The sequence below is a fragment of the Electrona antarctica genome (genome assembly GCF_951216825.1).
Source record: "Electrona antarctica genome assembly, chromosome: 6".
NCBI classification, from domain to species: domain Eukaryota; kingdom Metazoa; phylum Chordata; class Actinopteri; order Myctophiformes; family Myctophidae; genus Electrona; species Electrona antarctica.
Genome location: NC_136811.1, coordinates 47,106,827 through 47,124,384, shown reverse-complemented (window position 1 = coordinate 47,124,384; position 17,558 = coordinate 47,106,827). Strand labels below are relative to the sequence as shown.

At 43.9% G+C, this 17,558-nt stretch overlaps 1 protein-coding gene across 2 annotated transcripts in view; it reads right to left on the bottom strand.

Annotated features, from left to right (window-relative positions):
• Positions 1-16,316, bottom strand: part of znrf2b (zinc and ring finger 2b) — a 146,966-nt gene extending 130,650 nt beyond the window's left edge. For both annotated transcript variants that reach the window (XM_079502648.1, XM_079502647.1), the window contains exon 1: positions 14,998-16,316. In XM_079502648.1, coding sequence (XP_079358774.1) covers positions 14,998-15,493 — 496 coding nt within the window. In that variant the 5' untranslated portion in view covers positions 15,494-16,316. The remainder of the gene's footprint in view (positions 1-14,997) is intronic.
• Positions 16,317-17,558: the final 1,242 nt, after the last annotated feature.

Here is a 17,558-nt window from a genome sequence, read left to right as displayed (position 1 = left end):
GATGCTTAAAAAAACATAGAATATAGACGGACTACTGTATATATAGACAGACAGTCCAATCCTGCAAAGTTTGGAAGCCAATGTTAGCCAATTAGGATGGAATACGAAATATCGGCCAGATCCGTCTTGATCACATGACTCTAGAGATACTGTGTACCGATTTGCAGGATTTCCTGGTGGCGCTATAAAAGGCAGATGCGAAAAATGCATGTCAAAAGGTTTTCCTTGGCCTCTAGGGAGTGTGCATGCAAAGATTCACACAGATGCAGGTGCACTGGTGCAGTTATAGGTCAAAATGTGAAAATCTGCCTAATGGTGGCGCTATAACAGGCCGTTGTGGAAGAGTTGGGGCAGAGGTTCATCGTTGGCATCCAGGGTGTGTTTGTGCGCGCAAAATCAACCGGGCCAACGGTGCCAGAGATTAGCTGTACACAGACGGACGGATGGACACGTGGACGGACGGAGTGCAAAACATACTCTTCCCCCATGCCTTTGGCCTGATGGAGACAATAACCTCTTCCCAGAATAACCCCCATTCCCTGACTTCCCCTTTTCTCTCCTCACCCAACCTTTCCACTGTTCAATTCTGCACCATCACCACATCAAACACCTCCAGCCAACAGGAAGCGGAAACAAAAGTGAAAAGGCCATGTTGAGCAAGCCGGTCTGTGGGTGTGTGTGCGTGCGTGCGTGCGTGCGTGCAGTCAGGAAAGTTGTAGTGGACGCACGCGCACGTGCACAGTCGCACACACAAATCAAGTGTATAGGTGGGAATCTCCAGTTATTTCACACGTTCCAGGCAACCCCAGAAGCATAGTTTTTAGTCTAGTTAAAGTTTAAAGCTCATAGCACGTCACAAAGTGGCACGCTATGATCTTCCATATGTGCTAGTCTGAAGTCAATAATGGCCGATATATCAGGTGAGCACAGAGGAAACTGCAGGTGCGGTGGTCTCAAAATTGAAATTAGCAAACGTTTCGGTCCTGGGACCTGTTAGCACTGACGAAGGTTCCAGGACCGAAACGTTTGCTAATTTGAACTCACTATGAGCACAGAGCACTTCATCATGAGCATATAAAAACAAAATAAATTATATTTTCTTAAGTCTCAGTCTAAGGAGTATTTCTTAAATTTTTCATGCAGCTAACAAGCTTTTTCTGCCAGTTTTCGATATATCAGGTAACCCAGGCCGACATATCAATTTGGCTCTAGTATTATTTATTTATCTCTGGGGACTCCGCTTGCTTATTGTTCGGGGAAACAGGTAAAGTGCAGGCTCCTTGCGATCACGCAGCAGGCCTGTGCACCTGTGCACGCAGCAGGCCTGTGCACCTGTGCACGCAGCAGGCCTGTGCACCTGTGCATGGCAGTGTGTGTGTCTTTTCTGTGCACAGGTGTGACTCTGGTGTGAACCAGCTGACACACAACACCACCTGGCTGCCACACTTGAAGACTATACTGTATGTATGCCCAGGTTGTCCCTGACAACAGATCTGGCCTTTTAATTACAGACACTCTGCACTGGAGCCAAACACAAAAGAACAAAGGTTTTGTTTTGGTGTTTCTTTTCCTATCTTCAATGAACTAGAACAGCCAGTGGTTCCCAAACTTGTTCCCAAACTTTTCAACTTGAGACCCAAAAAAAAAAAAATAGTTACAATGGCCAGTCTACAAGCTCACAACGTGTCAATGTAGATTGGCTAGTTGAACTATTCAAAAATGTTTTTCAAAATAGTAAAACAAAATAAGTTTAGGGATAAGGGGTTTAGCGGTGACGAAAATGGAGCCCTTGGTGTCTCCCTGCCCAAAAAATATATATAATATATATCCGATCTGCAAGATCACATATTTTCAGTTCACTAAAATGGGTCGTCCTGACCAATAATTATTGTGAAACAACACTACCCTAAAAGACAAAGAGGATGTATGTTGTCTGTCCCTCCTACGCACAATAAACATGTTACCAGTAATCCACTTACATTACTCAGAAACAGGTTGACTTTGCAAGTCAACAGGTTGTCAAGAAACAGAAGTCGGTGTACAGTAAGTGACACTTTCACTTACTGTACACGGAAAGTGTCACTTACTGTACACGACTTCTGTTTCTGCACATTCCTTTTTTTAAGACCTCTGTATGTCTCACACACACACACACACACACACACACACACACACACACACACACACACACACACACACACACACACACACACACACACACACACACACACACACACACACACACACACACACACACACACACACACACACACACACACACACACACACACACACACGGTAGCGTCGGCGCTGGTGCAATGGCCACGGAAGAGATAGGGCCCGGAGTCAAATTAACATTGATGATTTGCCAGTGTACCCAAGTACGCCATGCAGCAAAATGCTGTATGTTTTCTAAAGAGCAGCAATTATTGATTATTGATTGTGTACTGTATCATCTGTCTGTGCGTGTGATTAAATTAACACTGAGGATTTTACAGTGTATGTGGGTAATAATAGCCTAGACTGCATGACGTGTAGATCCATATGGTGGAGTGGGGGAGTGGGGGGGAAGAAGAAAGAAAGAAAAAAGGATTGCCTTTCGCCCTCCTTCAAGGACAATGCTGCTGTGCTAACAGAACGCACGCACGCACGCACGCACGCACGCACGCACGCACGCACGCACGCACGCACGCACGCACGCACGCACGCACGCACGCACAGCAGTGGATCGCCAACATTTTCACGTGAAAATCATGTGTGTTTGGCCGCGGATCCCCAAACTGAAAATATATTGTTCATGAATAGACGATCTGCAACTAAGCAATGCATTGCAACTTGTGTGATCAGCTATTTTCAAACAGCTAAAAAAAAGAAAATGCAATAGGGCTTACGTGTTTAACCTGTTCCACATTTTTCTGGGGACCCCATGGAACCCCCTCAAGGACCCCTGGGGGTTCCCCCGGACCACACAATGAGAACCAGTGCACTAGCAGGTTTGTGTAGAAACTAGAACGATCGACGTGATATGATTCTCTGGTTAGCATGTACCGGTATTCTGATAAATATAGAAAAGGCCTTTTGCAACACAATGAGGAAGCTTTTCTCTCTTAATCCGCATGGTGGAAATCTTGATTCTTCATACATCTTCAATGGAAGCCAGCGACATGAACATACAAAGACACCTGATGTTTGTACAGTAGCTGTTACAAAAGCTACAAAGCCACAAATAATTTGAGCTGGCTTAAAATATGTCGCTTTGCATGAAGCCATCATACAAAGCGACATATTTTGTATCTGCCAGTGTGAACTCGGCATTACTGTTGTGACAGTGAGTAAAAGATGCTACACAGCGAGTGTTAAAATGTAACCCTGAATGTGGAAATATTAACCCTCTCTGGGTCCCTATTTAAAAAAGGTTGAAATTAAGTTAACACTCAAGGGTATTTTACTGGTTCAAACAAATAGAGCTCGATCCTGTCTGCAATGCAAACACGAGTCCACAGGCGCACGATAATGAATGCTACTGAACTGTAAGTGAACTTGGTACATGTTCCCGTTCGGCATGTTGGGTTGTCAAACACGCCTGCAGATGTGTAAGGACCTACCGATGTTTAACTTGGGATTGCCTAAATAACGTGTGTTTACGTTACGTGTGTGTGTGTGACTGTGTGTGTGTGTGTGTGTGTGTGTGTGGTGTACACACTGTACTAGGGCTACCTGCCTGCCTGCCTCCAACTTTAGCGATTATCTTCCTAGCAATTGTTCCATCGATTATCTTTGAATGAATCAAATAATCAAGGATCACTTATTTTTTTTACATTCTTCATTTTAAATATTTTTTGATAATCTTATACTTTGTCACACAACGGTGTCGAGCACAATAGCTGATCTACAAGTTCACAACACATTGCGATGGCACACGTGAGCTAGTAGAAATTTGAAATAAAAAAAAAGAAAATGTAATCTTTTATGAAACAATTGTTTAAATTGACTTGTCCGATTAACTGTAGCATCCCTAGCCACCCAGCACACTGTCTGTATATGATTGATTATATACCTGCACTAGATGCGCCCAGACCTCTGTTTATGCTATGGTGTCTCATGTCTGTTGTTGTCCTGTATCGTTTGTATGTTTTAAACCACTACTCTTGCTGTAAACCTAATTGCCCTTCTGGGACATTAATAAAGACCTTGAACTTGTATGTACTGTATGCCCACATATCCATCACACATGTGTGAATCTCTGCATATTTTAGTGGTGGGTTCAATTCATCGATATGGCAATATTATTAATATTAATATATTCTCCCGCCGTAAGTAAATACATGGTCATTATTTGGAATCAACGTATAATACCGTATATTGATCGTATCATGGCCTCTGTATCGTGATACCTATATCGTGAGGTTGCAGGCAATACCCACCACAATTGAGTGTGAGTGTGTGTGTTTGTGTGTGTGTGTGTGTGTGTGTGTGTGTGTGTGTGTGTGTGTGTGTGTGTGTGTGTGTGTGTGTGTGTGTGTGTGTGTGTGTGTGTGTGTGTGTGTGTGTGTGTGTGTGTGCGCGCGCGTGCGCGTGTGTGTGTGTGTGTGTGATGTGCTCATATGGCACGCGCGCGCGTGCGTGTGTGTGTGTGTGTGTGATGTGCTCATATGGCACACACACAGTCACACGTCATGTCAGCCCCGGGAAACATTTTTTATCACGTTTCTGTTCTGCTGTACCGTCTCTGGCATCCCCCCCCCCCCCCCCCACCCCGTCTACGTTCTTGTCTGTGCTTCCCAGCATGACGTGTGCTTAACGTGACACGGCACGGGCAGAAGGCGCAGGCAGGGCCCGTCAACACATGCAATGCACAGCGCCAGGGCTCCTGGGGAAATTCCACATGAGCCGCGATGGGCGGCAAAGTAACAACCGCGCTTTCTGCACAGATGCTCCCGAAACTGCTGTCCTGTGGCGAAAGTAAAGTACCACCACGCTCAATCAATCAATGTATACACGATCAACAGTTGTTGTGGGCAGGGATTGCAAGTAGAGCCGGTTGACCGATGCCAGCTTTCAGGGTCCGATTGCGATCCCAATTTTGGAGAGGGCTAGATCTCCCCTCGACTCTGGCAGTGTACAAATGGAACCAAATGGACTTGTTTGGTTCCATTTGTACACCGTCAGAGTTACACACTTATTAAGGGTCAATTTAGACCCCCCTTAAAAAAGGAACCCAGAGAGTTCCTGGAATCCACTTTGAGAACCACAGTGCTATACCACATTTTGTCAAAACGTGCAACATTTTCTACTAAACCATTTAGAAATCAATTTGGGGGTTCTTGACGTGAAAATGTTTGTGAACCACTGATGTACACGCAAGGTTAAAGGAGGTCAAATCCTTATGGTTTAATCAGAGTGACCAAAACGCCACTGATACTCACCTCAAGCCACTTAGTGTATTATGTAACTCCTTGTGCAGATTTGTCCTTCGATGCCCATACAGAACCCACCATTGCCAATTGTACAGCTCACTTGACTGGCTGCAGCCTAAAGCCCCTGATACACGTGGCAATTTTTTCGTCAATATCAACAAGCAATGTCAATAATCAATGTTGACTTTCCACTTCTCCATTGAGTAGGATCAATCCCTGATCAATCCTAGTTGTTTAGAAAAGTCAGATCATCAGCGACCTCTACTGGTCAACATATCGGCAATCCTCCAATCACAGCCCTCATTGACGTCACGTGGTGCTTTCTCCCCGTCCCTGAGAAGTGAAAAAACATGGCGGCACTTTCTGCGCAGTGGACAGAGGAGAAGGAACTACTCCTTATTACTTTTTATTCTGGTAAGTGAACATTTTGAGAACAACTGTTTGGTGGAAATTATTCAATACAAACAAACGAATTGTAGGCGGGTTTTTTTGCCGTCAAATTTGTCATTGAGCGACGAGCGTATATAGCCTATTTGTATACCGCAGTGTATATCGGCTGGCTGACGGACGTGCTTGTCTGCGGTACTATAATGAGGTGAAATGGATTTGACAGTGCTGAAACAGCCCGTTCTTAATATATTACTATAAAACCATCACTGAACATGTCATTGCATTTAGCTACTTTATTTGTTATGTCACTACACGTGTTTGAAAAAAAACGGCGTCGTCTATTTCCACTGGTACTAAAACCTCCCACTGTGTTTTGGATTCAGTGAATGAGCCACCACGGAGCTAGTAAAAAGCTTCGTAATGATATGGTAAAGTTTTAAATATGATAAAGGATGTGCCAAATATACCAATGTGATAATTTGAGGGAGATTATGACTGTACACTAGTGCATTGGTTCTCAAAGTGGGGTCCGGGGACCCCCAGGGGTCCTTGAGGGAGTTCTAGGGGGTACCCAGCTAAAGGATAGTTAGGAACCAAATGGACCCTTATGGGGATGTAACTCAGAGATTTGGTTCCATTTGTACACTGAGTTAATATAACATTGATTTGACAATATAAAATGGGGGTCCTTGGAATTAAAATGGTTGAGAATCACTGCTTGAGTCGTAAACATCTTCTCTTGTGGGGTCCCTGACATTTGTTTTCAAATGGGGGTCAATTTGGGGGTCTTTGACATGAAAAATTGGAGAACCACTGTCTGCACTAGTGCATTGTCAAGTGCTGTCTGGAAACCACCAGGAATCTTTGATATGTGGGTATCCTATTAGTTGGTACAATACATTTGGCTATTCTGATTTAAGTTCAAAATCATATCAAATGAAGTGATGGTTCATTATATTTGAGGGTCCTTGACTGGAAATGTTTTGACAAACAATGCACTAGTGTGTCACTGTATCGGTCAATGATTTAAATGAATTTAAGTTTTATTATTATCTTCCAAAATGATCACATGTTGCACTTGTCATGTTGTGTTGCACAGAGAACGATGTCTTGTGGAACCACAAGGCAAAAGTCTACCAAAGGCGTGACCTGAGAGCCCGGGCCCTGGAATGCATTAGAGGAAGGCTGTCTGAACAGCAGCTGGTGCCTTTCACAGGTAAGATCAGTACTTATGTCACTGCTTGTTTTGATTGATTGATTGAAATATTTATTAACAGTTTGCAGAATTACAGTACATTTCAAGCACAAACTCAATACAAAGACTGTTAACTGTGAGTGGAGTGTGGACGACCCAATTAAGCATTACACTTGTTTACAAGAGGGTCCACCTTGTTCAATTCATCAAAACATTTAGAGACGTACAAATAGACGTACAAATAGACACTATATAGTCAAAGAACAGAACAGGAATTCATCATAAAGGAGGTAAAAAGGGAAAAGAAACATATACAGTGAGGGGGGAAAAGGGGTGGGGGGGATTCAGATTTTACGGGGGCCAGTTTCGAATTGCAGATGTCCGCAGGTGCCCTTTGAGAGCGGTTTTGAAGGGGATTTGCATGTCTTAATGACTGTTGGTAGGGCGTTCCACATTTTGGTGGCATAGGAGCGATTTTCAATTTGAATAGTAGTAGACTCTATGAGGGGTTCGCGCACCACCGCACTCCTTTTTTTCCTGTTCTAGATTGTTTAAAAAAAAGCAATAGTCCGGCAGCCGACAGGCTTCTTTTGTTTAAAGTGGGAAATTTGGTATATAGTCTTTTTTTAATTGGCCCAAAATATTGTTTTTTTGTGATTTTATTTTATTTTATAACAAATAAATAAAATGTCAAATAACATTGGGCACCCTGGGTCACTATTTTGAAAATGTTGAAAGGGAACACAAAGCGTTTTTAACTGATTGTTTGCTTTCTTGCAGTTGGAGACATAACAAGCAAATTCAAGAACCTACGAACAGTATTTCAACGGGAACACAAGGCTGTCACGAACAGCAGTAGGTCGGGTGCCGGAGCAGAAGAAGTCTACATTCCAAAATGGAAATTTTACAAACATTTTTTGTTCTTGAGTGGTGTTGGGGAGCCAGATAAAAGTTCAGATAATCTGGAAATTCTCCCATCTCCAGCCTCAAATGAAAATGAACCCCCTCACTTTCCAGCTGCCCCTTCCCCTCCCATTCCCCTGTCCCCGTCTCTTGACCCTATGCCCTCCACGTCCAACAGTGTGACTCAGCAGCCAAGTGAGAAACGCAAAAGACCTCCCAAAGAACGGGCTTTGGAGGCTATGGACTTTGCTATAGACTTTTTAAAAAAACCAACAGTCTCCAAACATGCAGGTTTTTTCAAATACGTTGAAGAATACTTCAATGACATGCCCGATGACCAGGTTAAAATGATTAAAAGAAAAATGATTGAGACTCTCCATACATATTCAGAGGAGTAAGCTCACATGTTGTGAGCTTGTAGATTTATTATTTATTTATTTGTAGAGCTATTTTTGGCATAGATATTAGTTAACCCATTTTGAGCGGGAACCCCTTTTGGTGGTTACATACATTATGTTATAATTTAGCTATTGAAAAATAGCAGATCTACAAGCTCATAGCGCGCCACCAAGTGGCGCGCTATGAACTTGTAGGTCTGCTATTCTTTTTAACTTTATTTTTTTATTTCGACGTCAGGCCTGAATGGGTTAAGAGGGTCTAGCCCTAAAGTAAAATCATCCATTTTTGTTTGTGGTAATTCTTTTTTTTAATATATATATTTTTTATCCCACGATTTTGCAACCCATTTTTTCACCCAGTGTCAATTATCTAATGTAATCCTGGGCGCTACACTTCCTCTGCCAACCTGGGGGGCAGCGGACTGACCTCAGTTATTATCTTGTTATTGTTTATGAATTTGTTCACAAACCCATGCTGTATTGATGTTGGTACCAAAGGAGAGATAACAGACTTTGACCAAAATAAAATGTCTTCTACATTCTCTAATTGTGTAGACTTCTTGTAAATTAAGTAATGCAGATGTTTAACAATAATTTGTTTTTATTTTACAGTCTCATGCAGTCTGAAGAGTTAAAGATCTATAAGGGTCCATTTGGTTACCAGGGTCCATTTAGCTGGGGACCACCTGGAAGTAATGCAGATGTTTAACAATTTTACAGGTCCATTTGGTTTCATTTTACACTCAGAGTTAAAGATTTACACTTTAATTGCCCGGAACTATTTAATCCATTACATTCATGCGCCCAGTCGATTTATAAACACGGACGCCTTTTCCGGACGGACCGGCCGGAAGTTCATGATGTTGTGTAGCAGCTAACAATAGCCACAGCACTTTAGAATCGATCGACAACAACGGGAGACAAGAATAAATCTATCGAGACTAGCGACTGGACCGCGGAGCGCCGTCTAACACAGGATCTTTTTTCAGAAAAAGACGGGATGATTTAGATCGCGATTTATGAACGTTTTAAGATTTTCGTTTTCATCAGCTAAACAGAGGAGGGAGTTTTTTGATGACGTCTCAGTCTTGCGCGTCACCGAGGAGAGCCCAGCAGGCGCGCCTGGGCTATACAGCCAGGCGATCTGTTCTCGTATCAATAAACTTCGTCTCTAGGACAATACTTCGTCCTGAGCGTCGGGCGTTACTAATAGAAAGGACAAATAACTTCGTCCTGGGCGATTAATCTGTTTATAAGGGTAGGCCTATATATTTTTGAATATTTTAATTCATTTAATAATGTTTAATATGTTAACACATTTTGGGCGGGAACCCCTTTTGGTGTTTTAAGCATTTAGCATTATGTTCTTTAGCTATTGAAAAATAGCAGATCTACAAGCTCGTAGGTCTGCTATTTTTGAAAATCGTGAAAATGTGGCGCAAATCATTGAATACATTCTTTCAGAGTGAACATTTTTAACTCAAATCTTTGCTCCTGGGGGGATCCCTGGAACAACATATTTTCAGATGGAGGCCAATTACATATATTTTTGGGGGTCCTTACATAGAAACATGGGTTTTTAAGAAAACTGTCATGATTTAATAATGGGTTAAGAAGAATTTATAGCAACGAAACATTTTTATTCCATGTTAAATTGACCAATACATGTAAATAAAGATAATTCATTAAGATTTTAAAGTTAAACACAGATTACACAGCCAATTACCAAATAACTGTTGGAAACCAAAATCAAATAATGTTTAGAGAATCTATACAGGCTACTCCAATCCGATGGATCTCCTCTGCCAACTGACTGCTCCATTGGTATTAAAGTAGGAGCAGTACTCCTCTCGGACATCCTTTGCTTCCATGGATGGGTTCCTGTTAGCAGATGCTACAAGAGGCAGCAGACCTGTTGGAGGACGTTCCTCGCGCCAGGTTCCTGGTCTGATTTGCCCCGTCAGTATATCTTCCTGGTCGATCAAAGAGGTGGGGGTGTACACTTGCCGAGTGAGTTTTTGAGTGCGGAGGTAGTTGTGGAGAGCACATGCTGCCTTTGTGATGCTGACAACCTTTGCTGGCTCAACCAACATTGGATGTTGGAACACTCGGAATCTGTTAGCCAGTATTCCAAATGCATTTTCCACAGTACGCCTTGCCCTAGACAGCCTGTAGTTATGGATTTCCCTTTCCACAGTTATTTCTCTTCTGGGATATGGCTTCATTAGCCAGGGCTTCATTCCAAAGGCTTCGTCTGCCACTACCACGTATGGCAAAGGGACTTCCCTTCCAGGCAAGGTCTCAGGTGTTGGGAGGTTCAGGGTGTTGTTCTCCAGAGCAGCTTTGAGACCACATTTGTTCCACACACCTCCATCACTGACTTTGCCATTGGTTCCAACATCAATGTACAAGAACCTGAGGTCTGCATCAACTAATGCCATCAGAACAACTGAATTGGCATTTTTATAATTAAAGAAGTGAGATCCTGACTCTCTTGGTGGGTGTATAATAATATGTTTCCCATCCAGGGCTCCGACACAGTGTGGGTAGTTCCACTTGTCTTCAAACTGTATGGCAATTTGTTTCCATTCCTCAGTTGTAGCGGGCACCTTTATGTGTGTCTTCCTAAGCTGTTCAAACAGGGCGTTGCATGTTTCCACTACAATCTTTGCAATGCTGTGGCGGCTCACACGAAACGAGGTCTCCAATTCACCAAATGTGTGTCCTGTAGCAAGGTAGCGCAGAGTGATGGCTAGTCTTTCTCCTGGGGGAATTGCCTGCCTCATTACTGTATCCTGTCTGCGAATGGCTGGCTCCACCATCTTCAGTATATCATTGAATGTAACTTCATCCATTCTTAGCCAATTTCTGTATGTAGGGGGGTCCTCTTCAGCCAGCTCTCTTAAAAGTTGGTTGTAAGACCCCCTGTGTCGCCGTAGTAACCATCTCCTGGTCCAAAGCCGCTTCTCTTTAGTGCTAATGAAAATATATAATATATATTATAAACCAGGATAACCAGGGGGTGTGTGGCTAGCTGCTGTCCGGCAGACAATTATTCCTTAAATGAATGCCCTACTTCTTCGTACAACAATATAGATTTGTAGATTTTCACAACTTATTTATTCTTTTAGATTGTTATGGTTTCCAACTCATATCCAACAATGTATTGAGTTATTGTGTGCAATATGTATAGTATATGTAAAAATGTAGCATGTCATTAAAGTACACAACATAGGTATGCTAGGCTAATAACAGGTAGCTAATTTCACATTTCTGCCTCTTTACCAAGTAGGCTAATTACTTTATTTCTGTTATTACATTTTAATTTACATTGAGTTGTGTATTTGAGATAAAAAAGTGTTGTATTTTCTTACTTTTGCAAAAGAAAAGCTGAAGAAAATAGGATTGTTAAGGCAGCATATTCTTCACCCTCCATTTCTCCCCCAACTCTGGAACATTGTTTTCTTTTTTTCTTTTACCAGAACAATGCATCTTGGGAGACATGTTGCCTGTTGCCCAAAATTACTGTTGCCCTGTGTCTCATCATGTTGCCCATTGATGTTGATGTTGTCAGTTGATATTGACGAAAAAATTGCCACGTGTATCAGGGGCTTAAGGCTAGAAGGCAACACCACTGGTACCTATTCCTTTTCAAATGCATCCACTTCAACTGCCCTTCATACCTGAAACAGTCCCTGAAACCATTCACATCCCCATACCCACTCTCATGGTTCCCAACAGAATATTCTCGGTATCTGGACGCAGGTCATTTCACTACAAAGCTCCATCTGACTGGAACAACCTTCCACTTTCACTCAGATCAACTACCTCTCTAGGCCGCTTCAGGACTTCCCTATTTTCACATCTCCAAACAACCTGTTCATGCTTCTAATACTACTTATTCACATGTTTACTTCTTCGACACAGGTTATAGTACTGTTTTTCTCTATTTCCATATATAAACGAGTTGGGGGTCAGGGGTGGGGTGGGAGAAGGGGAGCAAGCTAACTGTACCTGTATGTGTATGTCCTGTGTATTTGTACTGTATGTCATGTTGTGTCTTTAGTACTGTGTACTTGCACTGCTGTAACGTTGTATTTTGTATGTATAGGACCCCCTCTAAAACGAGATGCCACATCTCAAGGGGCCATCCTCTCAATAAAGTTGGCAGAGGAAAGTTGGAAACCATGCAAGACCACCAATTTGCTCATCAGGAGCAGTTAGGGGCTCAGTGTCTTGCTCAAAGAGAACTTAAGCAACCACACTTCAGAAATAAGCCCAAACTAACGGGCAACTATGAATATTAAGCTATGTTACAGGGAAAACTAGCCCAAAGTCACTTATAATAAGCAGAACTGGCAACAATGCAAACCAGCGCTGCAGGCTGCTTCTTGCAATTTGCATGGAGAAAATGTATGTTTTGTCGGCCGACTGGTTTGTGCCGATTAAAAAATGCTAGTCTGTTGCAATCTGACAGTTTTAAGTAGTCTTTGACAGACCAAACTGCACAAGTTTGTTTGGTCTGGGCGCACCATAATCCAGTGGGGCACATATAAGGATCGAACCAGGGAACCTTACGATTCCCAAGCAGCAGCTCTACTTCCTCCTGAACCATTTCCACCCTGTGACTGAGCCTGCCGCCGATTGAGGTGACAACAAGTTCAAGCAGTCAGTCATAACAATCTAATTGCAGGCACACATGTGGCGCTGTGTGTGATGCTGCTCAGACAGGCCGTCACGGCGGTGAGGTCTTAAGCCCTAACCACACCAAAGGGTCACCATGCAACTCCTTGGGTCCAAACGGGTGCAAGGAGTTAACGCTAAAGCCGTCTCGACCCTTTGGTGTGGTTTGGGCCATTGAATTCCATGCGTTGAATCACTAGGGTCAACGTGCAACAAGACATATCACACCGCAGGGACAACGCTAAAACCGCCTTGACCCTTTGGTGTGGTTAGGGCTTTAACGGTGGCAGACTGACTCTTAGTGTTAGTGGCGTTAACTGGAGTAACCTTGTTCAGGTTTATGGCTCTCACATCAAAGCCCGCCTCGTCTGCAGGACAGAATATCCCGAGGCTTTCAGGGAGGAACACGGAGACAGTACCGTTCAGGGGGAGAGGAATCTGTTTGCCAATAATTCCTCAGGTGCATTCTTATCTTGTGCCACTCTCGTTCTGTACATTTTAAGTCTCCATCTTGCTCTTCTTTAAATCGCTCTCTCTCTCTCATGTTCAATCCTATGATGAAATGTCCCTAAACTAATCAGTCAGTATCAGCAGATGCAAGTCTGTATATTGTGCGGGGGGAAACTGCAATCTTTTAAGTGTATTCACAAATAGACGAATGAAGGAATGTCACTCAAGTTTTTTACAGCTGTAACTTTCATGTTCGAACAGAGGTCTCCCACGCAAGTGCTGACATTTTTTACCAGCTGAGCAAATAAAGTCTGCCTGCTTGCACAGGGGGAGACATTTAATTTTGACCTTCAGGCAAGTACCACTTGTCAAACAGTCGTGTTGAACAAGGCAGACACAGGAGCTAAATGTCTCAATAGAACAGCAGGGAGACCAATACCACCACCCAGATTGTATAAGTTATATTGTTTTAACATACTATACCACATAGATTGGACAAAATAACATTGTACACACACACACACACACTGGCTGCAGTTACTGACAACAGTCAAATGTAGGCTAGAGGGTCACACCTTTTCTGACACACAAACCATGACACACATACTGTGTCAGGCAAAGCCCCTGGCTGTACCGAGTGTAACTGAATATCCACATGTCTAGCAACGGTAGAACGATGCGGTGTAATCAATGCTCTGCTATAGTCATGAAGGCAGAATTGTAATAAAAAATAATAAACCTAATCTGTATCGCACCTTTCATGACATCAAATGCAGCCCAAAGTGCTTTACATAAAAAAAGGAGATCGACAAAAGAAAAATGACACAATATTAAACAAGGAATAAGATCAAAAACATGATCATTGCAGTGTGAGAGTGCATTATGTTTAGGCAAACAACTAAACATTCGAACATTCGGCAACTTTATGCAAATTCATGGGCCCTTCAATAAAGTGGTGGACTGATTTATGACACAGATTATCTCCAGAATAGGGATGTTCAAGAGGTTGAAACATTAGATGGGGATGTTGGAGGTTTGAGTTTCACCTCAGCCAACCCTACCACACTTTAAATCAGTGGTTCTCAAAGTGGGGTCTGGGGACCCCCAGGTGGTCCTCTGGCTAGGACACTGCTTCCCAAATACTGGCTCGGGAGCCAAGGTTGGATTGTGGACCGATTTTTATGGATCCTTTTAATTTTTGGTTTGCTACATTTTGTTTTAAATTAGGCCTAATAATATTTCAAAACGTTTAAAAAGAAATAGATTAATTATAAACAAAGATCTATGTTTTTTTCAGTAATTTCATGAAGAAATCACCAAAGTTTCATAAATTATAAAACAAATGTTTAAGAAGTATACAAGTTGTGAGCTTGTAGATCTGCTATTTTCACTGGTTGGGGTCCCGGGGAGACATCAAATGTCTCTTTTGGGCCACAGCCTAAAAAGTTTGGGAACCATTGCTCTCTGACAGTGACAACCTTCGTTTGACAACCACTGTTTTAGAAGTCTAGTCCACACGAGCTAAAATGGCAATATTAAATGTGTCGTGGTCCCTTCTTACCTCCAAACAGGTGAGGCGAGAGGTGTGCTGGTAAAGACCCTATCAACAACCTGGGACCCCCGTGGCCCCCGGACGACCTGTCCCTCTCCCCCGACGACTCCTCCGGGGTGCTGCTGCCGGAGCCCTGGTGCGAACCGTAGGCTCCTCCTCCGCTGTTGGGGATGTTGATGCCGGACTGGGGTCTCGTCGTGCCCCCCGCGGTGCCCGTGCCCCCCACTCCTCCTGCGGAGCCGACACCGACGGTCCTCGTCCCCCTGGAACCACCTCCACCTCCACCACCACCGGCCCCCGACGACGACGTGGTCCCGGGGGAGCCCCCCCCGTGGTGGTGTTGGTGGTGCGCGTGGTGGTGGTGGTGGTGGTGATGGTGGTACCTCATCGCCACGGCCGCCGTCCTGCTGTTGCCGTTGCTGGACGTGCTCGAGGGCAGGTCCGAGCCCGAGTAGGCTCTGGTCCGGCCGTTGGACGCGGCGGGGCTGCTCTGCTTCGCCCCCATGTTCCGTTACCTTACCCTTACCACCACCAGTCTGCTCCGCTCCGACTCCGTGCCAACAGCCCGCAGCCTCCACAGATTGACTTTTTAATTATTAAAGGGCTTCAAGCGGCGCCCTGGGGGACGCGTGTGCCAGATTTGTACGCAGCCAATATAAAACGTACTGCGCGTCTCCGCGGAGTTCGGCGTTCTGAAAAGGCTAAAACGAATAGCAAAAAATAAATACCGGTACCTAAAAGTGTATTCCGTGTCGCTAGAAGATGCCGTCGAGATTGGTGACAATGACATGAGAATAAAAAGTTTTTAAATTGTTTAATAAACAGCACGTCTCTCGTGGCAAACGCAACGTCCCACCGCGAAAGTAAATAACGAAATGACACGTGCGTAAAAGAAGAAGAAAAAAGAAACAACTTTAAAAACGAAGCGTTCCGTTCACGACTGTGCTGCTACTCCATTATCTTCATCCAGTTCCTGCTCTGCAGTTATTATTATTATTACATCTCCCCTCGTCCCGTTCGCTCGCTGTTTGCACTTAAAATGCTTCGGCTGGTGGTGTTTTCTTCTTTTTAATAATGCCTCCTCCTCCGCCATGCCTCCTCTGTTTTATAATGTCAAACGGAGAAAGGGAAGAGGAGCAGACACGCTCCTCTGCACGGGCCGACAGGCTGGCTGGCTGGCTGGCCTGGCACACATACAAACTGTTGGATAATGAAAGTCGAAGCAGGAGGAGAGACACACACGATAATGAGAGAGAGCCGAGCGGACGGCAGCTCTCTCGGCGCGTACCGTACAGTGCGCGTACGAGCGCGCGCGCAAACACACGAGCTGTGCGTTGCCTTGTGAGCGTGGGGGGCGGGTCCTTCTGGCTTTATGCGTCGACAGGTGACGTCAACGGCAGCAGAGAGAGAGAGAGAGAGAGAGTCAGAGAGAGAAATAAATAACAACAGCAACACGATCCACGTTGAGCCCACTCGATTTATAATTGGCATTACAAAAATGGCATAAAACATTCGAAAACAGCACGGTTGTTTTTCACCACCTGTGCGCAACCTAACACACACACACACACACACAAACACACACGCACATATTAACTGTATATATGATGATTTCGGGTGTGCCAGGTACAGTACAGTGACAGTACAGTACAGTACAGTACAGTACAGTACAGTACAGTACAGTACAGTACAGTACAGTACAGTACAGTACAGTGGGACTGGGGAGGGACCCCCACACAGTAACTGTCATTTTTCAACCGTTTCGGACACGGGGCGGCACGCCGGAACCAGCCCGGCCCCCTGGGCGCGTTCCTGGGGGTCTGGATGTTCCGGGGACCCCCCGGGGACCCCCACATGCGGTAACTCTGTCATTTCTCTACCATTTTCACCCTGGGTGTGTTCCTGTGGGTCTGGAACCCATACTGTATATAATGTTGGTTTCTTTACCGTTGAGTGAGAAAACGTAATGTTGCATGTTAAGCATATGATCTGGGGACTCCCAAATCGGATACATTACCTCAAGAAGACCACATTAAACATAAACAATAATACACTTGAGTCTTCAAGCATGCGGTTCATGTTTAAAAACAAAGACTCACCATTCCACATAGCATTATTATTACCGTGCCACATTGTGGCCTTCAGGCCCCGTCAGAGACACACACACACACACACACACACACACACACACACACACACACACACACACGCACACGCACACGCACACGCACACACACACACACACACACACACACTTTTCAAAATAGATATAATACCAAAGTTGTGTAACTGTGTTTACGTAAAACATGCCATGCAATGACCTCATACCAGAAAAAGCTCCCATGCCCTTTGTTTGATATCATAACATTATCAATCACAAGGGTAACCACCAGCATGCTATGCTATCTCCTGTGTGTTTTGCACCCCTTGGCTCCGCTAAAAGTTAATTATGTTGACATCTGAAGCTTATCTTTGTTCGGGACAGAGTGTATAGCAGCCCATGTGCTTTCATAACCCAATTTGCACTCTTTTATATTTTGTCTAAAACAATATGTTGTTATTTTTCTTAA